Here is a 13661-nt window from a genome sequence, read left to right as displayed (position 1 = left end):
GAATAGCGAATATTGCAGAACAGCAAATGTTACTGCCTGATCATTCCTCTGGAAGATTCGTCTCAGAGGGGCACCTGGCTGTATGAGGTGTCAGTTGGCACCTGGCTGTATGAGGTGTCTCCCAGTTAGGCTACTCGGGGGTCAGGGACTCACTTAAAGAGGCAGTCTGTCCATTCTCAGATCTCAAACTCCATGCTGGGAGAACCACTACTCTCTTCAAAGCTGTCAGACAGGGATGTTTAAGTCTGCAGAAGTTTCTGCTGCCTTTTGTTCAGTTATGCCCTGCCCCCAGAGGTGGAGTCTACAGAGGCAGGCAGGCCTCCTTGAGCTGTGGTGGGTTCCACCCAGTTCAAGCTTCCTGACAGCTTTGTTTACCTACTCAAGTCGCAGCAGTGGCGGATGCCCCTTCCGCAGCCCCACTGCCTCCTTGCAGTTCAATCTCAGACTGCTATGCTAGCAGTGAGTGAGGCTCTCTGGGCATGGGACCCTCCAAGCCAGGCGCAGGATGTACTCTCCTGGTGTGCCATTTGCTAAGACCATTGGCAAAGCACAATATTAGGGTGTGTCCCGATTTTCCAGTTACCGTCCGTCACGCCTTCCTTTGGCTAGGAAAGGGAATTCCCTGACTCCTTGTGCTTCCCAGGCGAGGCAATGTCCCTCTCTGCTTTGGCTCATACTCCATGGGCTACACCCACTGTCTGACAAGCCCCAGGGAGATGAACCTGGTACCTCAGTTGGAAATGCAGAAATCACCCATCTTCTGAGTCAGTCATCCTGGGTGCTGTGGACTGGAGCTGTTCCTATTTGGCCATCTTGGAACCTCCTCCCTTTTTTAGTGTTTTGAGACAAGGTCTGGCTCTATCACCAAGGGTGGAATGCAGTGGCATGATCTCAGCCCACTGCAACATCCACCTCCTGGGTTCAGGTCATCCTCTCACCTCAGCTTCCCGAGTAGCTGGGACCACAGGCATACACCACCACACCTGGTTAATTTTTGTATTTTTTGTAGAAACGGGATTGGTCATGCTGCCCATGGCTGGTCTTGAACTCATGTGCTCAAGCAATCCACCTGCCTCAGCCTCAAAGTGCTGGGATTACAGTCCTGAGCTACCGTACCTGGCAACTCCCCTCTTTATTTGAGAAAGGATAGCAGCTGGAAGGCCAAACTGGCTTCATTTCCATGTGAATTGAAGCTAGGTCAGGTTCCACAATCCAGACAATGTCCTGTAGCTTGGCTCTGGTAAAAAATGTCTAGTATATGCTATCTCTGTTCATTATCTCAAAAAATTGCTGTGAACTTAGGTTATTTTCTCTTCTAAGCAGCATTAAAGAAAAGTGATTGAGATGTGGACATCCATATTTTGTTCTATTGCTAAAATGGATCTTGAATATAGTGATCAAATCTTAATTTTAACGGGAAACTACTCTTTCCATTTTACCAAACATGGGATTTATTAGCAAGAAATTCTTCAACCTTTCATTCATTTCTATAAATGTGATTATATCTTTTTTTAAGTTAGACTAAATCAATTTTTTTTTTTATTTTTAGGATTCAGGGGATACATGTGCAGTTTTGTTACAAGGGTATATAGCATGATGCTGAGGTTTGGGCTTCTATTAATTTCATCACTCAAATATTGAACATAGTACCCAATAGGAATTTTTTCAACTCTTACCCCTCTCCCCCTCCTACCTTTTAGAGACTCCAGTATCTATTGTTCCCATCTTTATGTCCCTGTGTAATCAATGTTGAGCTCCCACTTGTAAGTGAGAATATGCAGTATTTGATTTTCTGTTTTAGCATTAATTTGCATAGGATAATGGCCTCCAGCTGCATTCATGTGGATGTGAAGGACACAATTAAATTCTTTTATATGGCTGCGTAGTATGCCATGGTGTATATGTACCACATTTTCTTTATTTAATAAATGTGATTATATTTTAATTCAACTTCATCCTGGCTGAGAAGAGCTCTTTTTTCTTTTTTTTTCCAAACCTAATCTTTCTACCTTTTCTAATCTTACATTCTCTCATTTGTGACTTTATTCCATCAGTCATAGTCTTAATTTTTCACAGGTTCATTCTCTTCTGGCTGCTTTTTGTTCTTTACCTAAACATTTCTCAATTACTGCCACTTTAAGCAGTATATAAATAAAAATATTAACAAACAAAAATGCTTTTGGTGATTCTGTCTGCTCTGACCCTCAAATCTCTTTCTCTTTCTTTATCTCTCTTTTATTCCTTTCAACTTCAAACTTTTGGAAAATTGAGTCTGTGCCACCATATTTTCTCTGTCATTGCATACTCAGTACTCAACTGATCATGATATAATTTTTGCCTTCACCATATTACTGATACTGCTTTAACAAAGATATAAAAACACCTTCTAAATGCAAAACCCAATGTGTACTTTTAAGGCTAAGCCAACCTGCATAATTTTGCAGGTTGCATCTTTTGTAGTCATTGGTCACTGCACCATCAATCATGTAAAAATATTCAAGGACTTTATAGTCTAGAAGGGAATATGTGCAAAAAGATGATTTGATATGTGTACTGCTGTGATTTTGGTAATCATACAAGGAATATGATAGAAACTGTTAGCTGCCACCCAACATCCATTCTCTTTTTCATAGAAATAGAACTCTGATTATACTGGGGAAAGCAATGTGCAGGATTAAAACACAAACAAACATACAAAATCTATATTTCGTAGCATACCTTGCAGTTAAATATAACAATATGACTACGCTCCAGCCAATAGTTTGTTAAAAAAAAAAAAAGTATTTGAAAGGGACCTTCTGGAAGGTCCCTTTAAAAGTGTAAGGAATGTTTGCTTCATTTTCTCTTTATTCCTACTGCCTGGAATATACAAGTCATTGCTCGAGCTGCATAAGCCATATTTTTGACCTTGATAATAACGACAGCCAGAAGCCAAGAAAAGTGAAGCTGAAAGACAAAAGTGCCTGATTCCCTGGTGACTTTGTGAAGCTGTCATAACAGTTCTAGACTGCCCATTCGCAGGCTCACTTTATGGAGACAGTAAACTCCCAATTAGTTTTAACTGCCACAGTCAAGTCTCAGAATCTTATAAAGGTACACTGGAATCACTCTGTGAAAAAAGTTGTTACTGGATTACTGTCTCAGCTATTTTTTAAAAAAATGGCATCCAACATATTTTCACTGGATGGTCCCATATATTTCTCTTTCATACCTCTTTCCTAAGTTCCAGAACCAAAGACCCAACTTCCCCTAAACCCTTCTCCTTGGATGCCCCTTAGTCACTTCAATTCAACAAGCAAAACCTGAATGAGTTTCCATACTCACTGTAACATGGTCTTCCTTCTATATATACTGTTTAGTTAACGATGCCGTTGTTGACTAAGTAAACTATTTAACCTCCAAACCTTTAGGAAATTCTTAATTCTTTCTTCTTTTTCACCCTTAGCACCCAATGGATAATTGACTCTAAACATATTTTCCTCAGAATTGTTCCTTGTATAGATACACTCCTTTCCATTCTCATCAATATTGTCTTAGGTAAGTTCTCACTGTTTCTCTCTTAGACTAATTTTATTATTATTATTATTATTATTATTATTATTCTTTAAGTTCTGGGTTACATGTGTAGAACATGCGGTTTTGTTACATAGGTATACACATACCCTGGTGGTTTGCTGCACCCATCAACCCATCACCTACATTAGGTATTCCTCCTAATATTATCCCTCCCCTAGCCCCCACCCTCTGACAGGCCCTGGTGTGTGACGTTCCCCTCCCTGTGTCCATGTGTTCTCATTGTTCAACTCCCACTTACGAGTGAGAACATGTGGTGTTCAGTTTTCTGTTCCTGTGTTAGTTTGCTGAGAATGATGGTTTCCAGCTTCATTCATGTCCCAGCAAAGGACATGAAGTCATCCTTTTATATGGCTGTGTAGTATTCCATGGTGTATTTGTGCCACATTTTCTTAATCCAGTCTATCATTGATGGATATTTGGGTTGGTTCCAAGTCTTTGCCATTGTGAATAGTGCTGCAATAAACATCTTAAACTAATTTTTAAAAGTCATTCCTAAATAGGCCTCAATCCTCTAGTCCCTTATCTTTCTAATCTATCACTTCCCTGTCTAAAAAATGTTAGCTTTGAAATGCATAGATTTATTAATGCCCATCTCAAACTAAGAAATTGTTAATTACTCTCAATTGCCTACAGGGTAAAATTAAATTATAAATGATCCTTTCAAAACATTCCCAGTTTCCTTTACAAACTTTTGCTCTACTCGCCCACCCACCCTTATTCCACAACACACACACCAAGAGTACCAAGTAAAGTTGTTTTCAGTCACGTCAGACTGCCTGCCATGTCTGTAACATGCCATGTCTTTCCTATCTCTGTTTTATTTCAGTTGTCCCCTCTATCTCAAATCCTTTCCCTCTCCTCCTCCTATAAGTACACATTTGTTTTCTACTTATTAATCAAGGCCCAAAGCAGATTTGAGCGACTTGCGAAGCTTTCTCTTACCTGCTCTGCACATCAAATAAATTATTTCCTCACATGCTATACACGTACATTTGTACATACCAATATTGTATGGTTTATTACAGTGTTCTGGAGTCTTTTTTGTATATTCAGGTACATTTTAGGTTTCTTATTTTTTTATGCATTTCAGTATCTTAAGGACATTACCATATAATCATCTTTACATCCCTCAGATGTACTACTATGCCTTGCACAGAGAGGGGCTCAATTCATAGTAATGGATTTGAATGAACTACATATACTTTGTCTCTATACAGGTAAAACATGCAACTTCAAGATGAGTGCTTGCAATACAGATGTAAGAATGATTGGGGAATAATTTTAATTAAATGGTGTATTATGACAATATCTTTCAGGTTATTTTATTTTATTAATTCATCTTCTTTATCCTAAACCTTCACACCTCAGACCCAGAACAGAATGTACTGCCCGTTCACTATAGAAATGCATTCCATTCATACCTACTTATTTTTAACCCACTATATTAGGTAAAGCAATGTTTCGTGAACCTAATCGTGGGATGCCAGCTTTATTTAGTAAACTTTGAATAGTCTGTAGTTTTGAATACCACATTTCTGTAATTTTTAGTGTCTCTCTGCTTTAGAATCACGCTTGCCATTTTTCAAGAGATCTTATAGCAAAATGATAGATTAGATCTTCTTCTGAATTTAAAGAATAGGAACAAGACAGGAACTCAGGGTCACTGAGAGATTAAAGTAAGTGTGCTTTGGCACGCATAAATGAAATGTATTTAGAAAGCTTTCTAGGATCTACCTGCAAACAGATGGCAGTAAGATATGCAAAAGGGGGAATGCTTTCTTTTTTCAGATTTATTTTTTTCTAATGGGGAATAGTGAGTGAGACGATGACAAATAGTTTTGGATTTGCAATGCTATTCCTCATTTTACATAATGACTCAGCTTTTAAATTGTAAATCATGGATTCTAAATAGCTCCTGCTTAATCTATCTGTAATATATGTAAAGTTCATGAATTTGAATCATCATACCAAACAGGAAAGAATACAAACTCAGTTTATATATAGAAAGGAAATTGTATTTTGGAAGGATAATTAACGCCAATAAATTTTAACAGCTATGCAGAGGCTGAACTTCTACCAAATGTTTTTTGAAAGCGTAGCTTCAGACAATATGAAACAGTGTATATTTGAAAAATAAAATTTATATGAAATTTAGACCTTATAAAGCATGATTAGTGTGTGAAAATGACAAAAGTAAATGGAAGAGTTTATCCTCCAAATGAATATACTTTTTTACATGTTTAACGTAGTATGATGTTAAATGAGAAAATGAAGACTGGATGTTTAATAAGCCAAAAGGAATACACAGAAGTTAAAAATATATATACATATTAATACATATGCATCTATACACACATATATGCTGTATCTACATAAATGTATATATACATACATGTATGTATATGTGTCGATACACACGCATGTTCCTGTTTGCATGGCTTGTGACTAAGTAAAATGCATTTTTCTTTGAAAAGGGACAGGGCACTAGTAATACACTGACTGTGTTTATGTGGGATTTTTGATAAAATTTGAATATCAAAGACACTATTTTTCCCCCTCTAACCACCACTGGAATAAAATGCTAGAATGCAATACCATCTTATCATTTCCAAATTATTCACTTTTGACTTGTGTTTTTCAGTTTCATCACAGATTCAGTGTTGTCTCTCTGAACAGAGAAAACATAGACCTTTGAAGGTAAACTCAGCTCTGACATTTACTAGTATGACATTTGGGAAGCTATATAACCCATCTTAAGTTTACTTCTTTATATGTTAAAGAAAACAGAACAAATAAATAAGTGATCCATCTGGCATGTTATTGTGAAGATTAACATAAAATATTAGCAAGAGATAGAGAGTCACTATTGGTTTCCTCCCCTTTACTTTTTTTTTTTTTTTTTTTTTTTTTTTTGAGATGGAGTCTTGCACTGTCGCCCAGGCTGGAGAGCAGTGGTGTGATCTCGGCTCACTGCAACTTCCACCTTCTGGGTTCAAGTAATTCTCATGCCTCAGACTACTGAGTAGCTGGGATTACAGGCATGCACCACCACACCAAACTAATTTTTCTATTTTTAGTAGAGACAGGGTTTCACCATGTTGGCCAGGATGGTCTTAAACTCCTGATCTCAAGTGATCCAGATGCCCCAGTCTCCCAAAGTGCTGGGATTATAGGCACGAACCACCGTGACCAGCCTCTGCCCTCTACTTTTGATGGTGATCCTTTGCTTGTGTTTTCATAATTACGTCCTCTTTCAGAACATTAACTCATTGAGGGAATGTCCAATGCCAGGATATAGAGGCCCTATATATTACACATATACAGATATACTAGTGTAACTAAAAAAATTTTTCTCAGAAATACAAATTCCCAGAATATTTATAATGTTCCACTTAAACTTAAATTTATAATCTTGGTCCATGTCCTTTTCAAAGTCACCGATAACTGAATCCAATATAGATATCAAATATTATTTTATTACCATTTCTTCTCCAGAGAAATGATCTACTGCTATTAAAAGATGAGTAGAAAAGTTATACATTAGTTCTACCATGGTAATTTACAGCAGCTTAAAACTTAGGGCCACCAAAGAATTTATGAAATTTCCTCCAACTCTAATAAATTCTATCATACTCCAGTTCTGAAAATATATATGGAAATATGGAAATGAAAACTCTCAAGACATGAACATTTATGTTATAAAAAGAAATAGGGGGAAATGAATATCAATTAATAGCAGTGAAGCAATCTTTTTATTAATTTGCAATTCCACATGCATTTCTTTTAGAAAAATTACAGGATTCATTTCGGAGTTCCATCTGTACACATTTTGAAGTCATGCTTTAAATTAACATGCATTTCTCATCCAAATGGCTTATAAAACGTGATTTACTCTTTAATCTCTGAAGTAAATAAAAACAACATTTTAAACCTTTTTAAAAGATATCTGCTAAGATTTCCTGCTAGTTTAAATACATGTGCTTTTAATAAAAACTCCAATTTAGTCTTTCTAAACTAATTTTACCTACAAGATTTGGTCATGTAAGCAAGGGTGTAGTTACTCTGTTTCAAGCATCTCCCACCTGTGATCATGTACATGCTAGGCGGTACTCACAGCTGACATGATGAGCTCTCCTCCCAGGTTCTGGATCTCAGCTTTAACCTGACTGCAGATTTTCAGTTGGTGGGAGTAGAACTTAATCTGTTCCAGGTAGGCCAACAAGTCTTGTTTGCAAGATGGATCTGGGCACTAAATATGCATCGAAGATAAAAATGGATATAGCAGAATAAATAATAGGTAGATCAAAGTGAGTAAAAACAGTATTCACATGGCAGGTACCTTATAAGGCAGCAATTTTATTTTCATAGCGCAACATTTCTCGGCTCAAGTCCAAGTAGATTCTGATATGCTTCTACCATTATAATAGTTTATTCATTTTGCAACCTTAGTTACTTCAGCTTAGCCAAAAGAAATGTTAAAATACTTTTTAGACATGAAAAGGTAAATAAAATAGCTGCCTTTAATTTATGATAAAGGTTACAAGCCTTCAGATTATATTTTTAGGTAAATCTAAAGAAATATTTAAAATGTAATTATTTCTTTCACCTAGAATTACTATTAGAATACTCCTAGAATTACTATTACAATGCTCTTTGAGACTCATGGTTCTGCATTGCCTGTCCTTTGCTACTCAAAAGGACATAAAAACATGCAGCAACATAATATGTTCTATTACTTCCAGCATTCAATGTTCTTAACTGTTATAGACAAAGGAAATCATTTCTACCTTAGATAACAGGTGTGAATCTAACTGAAGCCAAGAAGCAGACAGGGCACATGTTTTAGAATATTAAATTTCCTTATGAAAACCAGCCTCCTGCATCATTTTATCTTTTGGAAGGAACTTCCTGGAGGACAGCTTTGAGCTTTATCATAACATGGTAAATAGCTTTGGTTAAGATTTAATCTTTGTGTTCTTTCTCCTATGCAATTATAATAGATTTATAGAAATCCCTTCTGACTTAATTCCACTTTTAGTAAATTTTTATAAGAATAATGAAATGTGGACAGTGATTTATATCCAAAGATCTTCGTTGTAGCATTATGTATAATAGCAAAATTTGGAAATAACCTAAATTCCCCAAATAATGGAAAGACTAAATAAGAATGACTATCAATATAATGTAGCATTACTCAGTCTCAAGAAAATAGAGTTTCAAAGGATGCAGGAAAATGTTTTTGGAAGTTAAAAAAATAACCTGTAAATATTGCAATCAAATTCTATTAAAAATTGTGTGTATTTAAAACATGCTGAATGCCAGATGCAGTGACTCATGCCTATAATCCTAGCAATTTGGGAAGTTGAAACAGGAAAATCCCTTGAGCCTAGGAATTTGAGGTCAGCCTGGGGAACATAGGGAGGCACCATCTCTACAAAAAATAAAAATAAATTAGCCAGGTGTGATCCCAGCTATTCAGGAGGCTGAGGTGGGAGGACTGCCTGAGCCTGAGAGGTTAATGCTGCAGTGAGCCATGACTGTGACACTGCACTTCAGCCTGGGCAAAAGAGTGAGACCTTGTGTCAAAAAATAAATAAATAAAAATAAAAAATAAAATAATAAAACCTGCTGGGACAGCTTCAGCTGTCCATCCTTCCTAGGCATAGATCATGCTGCATCAGGACTCTCTTTGCACCATACCCAGACAAATCTCCAGGCATTCAGAGCACCAGCTTGCCTGAATCAGCAGGCTGAGCTTCTCCACCCTTTCTGTGCATAAATCAGGGTGCAGCAGGCCCTCTCCACTCCATGCTTAGGCAGATTTCCAGGTATTCAAAGTACATGTTTGCCCAGATTGACAGCCTGAGCCACCCCACACTTTCTCTGCAGGGATCCAGGTATGTAGAGGAGACTTTCTGCTTCATGCCTAGGCAGATCTCCCGGCATCTGGAGCACCTAGTCCCCTGGATTAGGAGTTTAGACCACCCCAAATCTGTGTGTAGAGAACTTGAGGACAAGAAGGCTTCCCAGCTCCATGCCTAGGCATACCTCTGGGTGCTTGGTACCCACTCACTGGATTATCCTTCAGCACTGGTGCTCATGACTGCCCTTAGGGGAATCTGTAGGCAAACCTGCCAGTCTGGACCTACCCATATTGCTCCCAATACCTCTGGGGCTGAGGAGGGAGTTCAGAGCACTTTGCACTACAAGAATAAGCCCATTGCCTGAGGCAAGATAGAGCTTCTGCTAGTAAACAAGGATGAGGTATACACTCAGCAGTATTAGCCATACACACCGTCTACAGGCTTGTAGATGGAACTGCATGGCCCAATATAAAACCTGCTGACAGAAAGGTGTAGAGTACACCAGTTAAGCCAAAAGACCTTACCCAGCCTTCTCTAAAGTCACATCCCCTAGGGAAAAATAGGTGGGAAAGGGAAAGAAAAAAAATATCAATAATATTATAGGGAAAGAAAAGAAAAATTATATCTGCACAAATATAATTACAAAATTTTGAAGTATCAATGCCTCAAGATGAGAAAGAACCAGTGTAAGAATTCTAGCACCATGAAAATTCAAAATGTAGTAATACCATCAACATACCATACTAGCTCTCCAGCTACGGTCTCCAGAAAAGTGGAAACTTGGAAAGGACAGATAGAGAATTTGAAGTGTGGATTGCAAAAAAGTTCAATAAGATCCAAGACGAGGTTGAAAATTAACACAAAGGGCCGGGCGCAGTGGCTCAAGCCTGTAATCCCAGCACTTTGGGAGGCCGAGACGGGCGGATCACAAGGTCAGGAGATCGAGACCATCCTGGCTAACACGGCGAAACCCTGTCTCTACTAAAAACACAAAAAACTAGCCGGGCGCGGTGGCGGGCGCCCGTAGTCCCAGCTACTCGGGAGGCTGAGGCAGGAGAATGGCGGGAACCCGGGAGGCGGAGCTTGCAGTGAGCTGAGATCCGGCCACTGCACTCCAGCCTGGGCGACAGAGCGAGACTCCGTCTCAAAAAAAAAAAAAAAAAAAAAAAGAAAATTAACACAAAGAAACATTTTAAAGCAATCCAGAAAATGAAGGAAGAGATAAACATCTTTAAAATATCAATCAGAGATTCTGGAATTTAAAAACTAACTTAATTTCAAAATACAACTGGAAGCTTCACCAATAAACTGGACTAAGTAGAAGAAAGAATGACAGATCTTGAAAACCAGTCTTTTGAATTGACCCAGTCAGAAAAAAATAAAGAAAATGTATTTTTTAAAAAAATGAACAAAGTCTTTGAGAAATATGGGATTACGTAAAGTGACCAAACCTAAAAATTAGTGACATTCCTGAGACTGAGAAAAAGATAACAATCTAGAAAAAAATACTTGAAGTGATAAATCAAGAAAATGTTCCGAATTTTGCTGGAGAGGTAGACATCCAGATACAAGAAATTCAGAGAACGCTTGTGAGATACTATACAAAAAGCAACATGACCAAGGCATATAATCACCAGACTATTCAAGGTCAACGCTAAAGAAAAACATCACAAAGGTAGCTAGAGAAAAAGGTCAGAACACACACAAAGGGAATCCCAAAAGGCTAAAAGCAGACTTCCCTGCATAAACTTTATTTATAAGCTGGGACAGACTGGGGGCCTATTTTCAGAATTCTTGAAGAAAAGAAATTCCAACAAAAATTTCATATCCCACCAGGCTAAGCTTTATCACTGAAAGAGAAACAAAAATATTTTCCAGACAAACAAGCACTAAAAAAATTCATTACCATTAGGCTAGTCTTATCAGAGACTCTTAAGGGAATTCTAAACATGGGGAAAAAATAGCTGACACCTGCTACCACAAAAACACACTTAAGTACAGAGCCCACAGACCTATAGAGCAACCAAACCATAGAAAATACAAAGCAACCAGCTAACAACTTCATGATAGGATCAAAATCTTGCATATTAATATTATCCTTGAATGTGAATAGCCTAAACACTCCACTTAAAAGGCACAGAGTGGCAAGTTGGATAAAATAAAAACATCCACCAATCTGCTGTCTTCAAGATACCCATCTCACACATAATGGCATCTAGAAGCTCAAAGTAAAGGGTTGAAGAAATATCTATCTTGCAAACTAAACTACAAAAAAAAAAGAGGAGTGGCTATTACATTAGATAAAATATATGTATGTTAAAATATATTTAAAATATAATATATAACATAGTATATTAGATAAAATATAGGTATTTTAAAATATATTAAAATATAATATATAATAATATATTAGATTTAAAAGACTTTAAACCAACAACAGTAAAAAAGGACAAAGAAGGGCATTACATAATGATAAAGGGTTAAATTCAACAAAAAGACTTAACTATCCTAAATATGTATGTACCCAACACTGAAGCATCTCAATTCATAAAACAAGTACTTCTAGATCTGCAAAAAGGCTTAGACAGCCACACAGTAATGTGTCACTCCTCACTGACAGTGGTAGATATGTGAAATGTTAGTCAATTAAACCTCTTTTTTATATATAAACTAGCTAGTCTCAGTATCTTCACAGTAATGTGAAAATGGACTAATACATTTATTTTTGGGTAAACAATGAAATTAAGGCAGTAATCAAAAAATTCTTTGAAAAAATAGAAATAAGAGACTCAACATATAAAAATCTCTAGGATGCAGCAAAAGTACTGTTAAGAGGAAAGTTTAGGGCAGTAAACTCCTACCTTAAAATGTTAGAAAGATCTCAAATTAATGATTTAACATCATGCCTAGAGGAGCTAGAAAAACAAGAACCAACCAACCCAAAAGCAAGAACAAACCAACCCAAAAAATTAAAATTAGATGGAACTGAATGAATCTGAGACCTAAAAATTCACAGGAAGAATCAATGAAGACTAAAGTTTGTTTTTGTTTTTGTTTTTGTTTTTTTGAAAGAATAAACAGGATCGGTAGACTGCTAGCTAGATTAACACAGAAAAAAAGAGAAAGGATCCAAATAAGCACAGTCAGAAGTTATAACTAAAGTGGCATTGCAACCAATACTACAGAAATACAAAAGAGCCTCAGAAACTATTGGGAACACACCTGTGCATACAAACTAGAAAATCTAGAGGAGAAGATAAATTTCTGAAATACACAATCCTCCAAGAATGAATCAGAAAGAAATTGAAACCCTGAACAGACCAATATCGAGTTCCTAAATTAAATCAGTAATAAGACACCCACCACCAACAACAACCAAAAGAGCCCCAGCCAAATTCTACCAAACATACATAGAAGATTTGGTACCAATCCTACTGAAACTATTTCAAAAAATGGAGAAGGAGAGACTCCTCCTTAACTCATTCAACAAAGCCAGCATCATTCTGATAGGAAAACCTAGTAAAGATACGATGAAAAAAATCTCTGATACCAATATCTCTGATAAACATAGATGCAGAAATCCTCAGCAAAATATTAGCAAATTGAATTTAGTGGCACATCAAAAAGTTAATTCACTATGATCAAGTAGGCTTAATTCTTGTAAGAATGGTTTAATATACACAAATCAATAAATGTGATTCACCACATAAACAGAATTAATAACAAAAATTGTATGATTATTTCACCAGATGTGGAAAAAGCTTTTGATAAAATACAACATCCCTTCATGATAAAAACCCTCAAGAAACTATACATCAAAGGAACATATCTAACATATCTCAAAAAAATAAGAATCATCTAAGAGAAACCATAGCCAACATTATACTTGAATGGGCAAAAGCTGAAACCAATCCCCTTGAAAACTGTTACAATGATGCCCATTCTCACCCCTCTTATTCCACACAGTACTGAAAGCCCTAGCCACAACAATCAGGCAAAATAAATAAATAAAAGGCATCCAACTAGACAAATAAAAGTCAACCTATATCTCTTTGCTGTTGATATGATTTTATACCCAGAAAACACAAAATACTTTACTGAAAGGCTCCTGGAACTGAGACATGACTCAGTAATTTTTTAGGATGCAAAATCGTGGTATAAAAATCAATAGTATTTCTGTACACCAATAACATTCAAGCTGAGAACCAAATGAAGAACTCA

At 36.8% G+C, this 13661-nt stretch overlaps 1 protein-coding gene across 7 annotated transcripts in view; it reads right to left on the bottom strand.

The window, feature by feature from the left end:
* The window catches only part of CTNNA3 (catenin alpha 3), a 1858220-nt gene that overhangs the window by 49317 nt on the left and 1795242 nt on the right, over positions 1 to 13661 (bottom strand). For all 7 annotated transcript variants that reach the window (XM_050805650.1, XM_050805648.1, XM_050805652.1 and 4 more), the window contains one exon: positions 7691 to 7825. In XM_050805650.1, coding sequence (XP_050661607.1) covers positions 7691 to 7825 — 135 coding nt within the window. The remainder of the gene's footprint in view (positions 1 to 7690; positions 7826 to 13661) is intronic.

The sequence above is a fragment of the Macaca thibetana genome, chromosome 9 (genome assembly GCF_024542745.1).
Source record: "Macaca thibetana thibetana isolate TM-01 chromosome 9, ASM2454274v1, whole genome shotgun sequence".
In the NCBI taxonomy this organism is placed as follows: Eukaryota; Metazoa; Chordata; class Mammalia; order Primates; family Cercopithecidae; genus Macaca; species Macaca thibetana.
The sequence above is the reverse complement of the archived record's forward strand: the minus strand, read 5'-3'. Positions and strand labels throughout refer to the sequence as shown.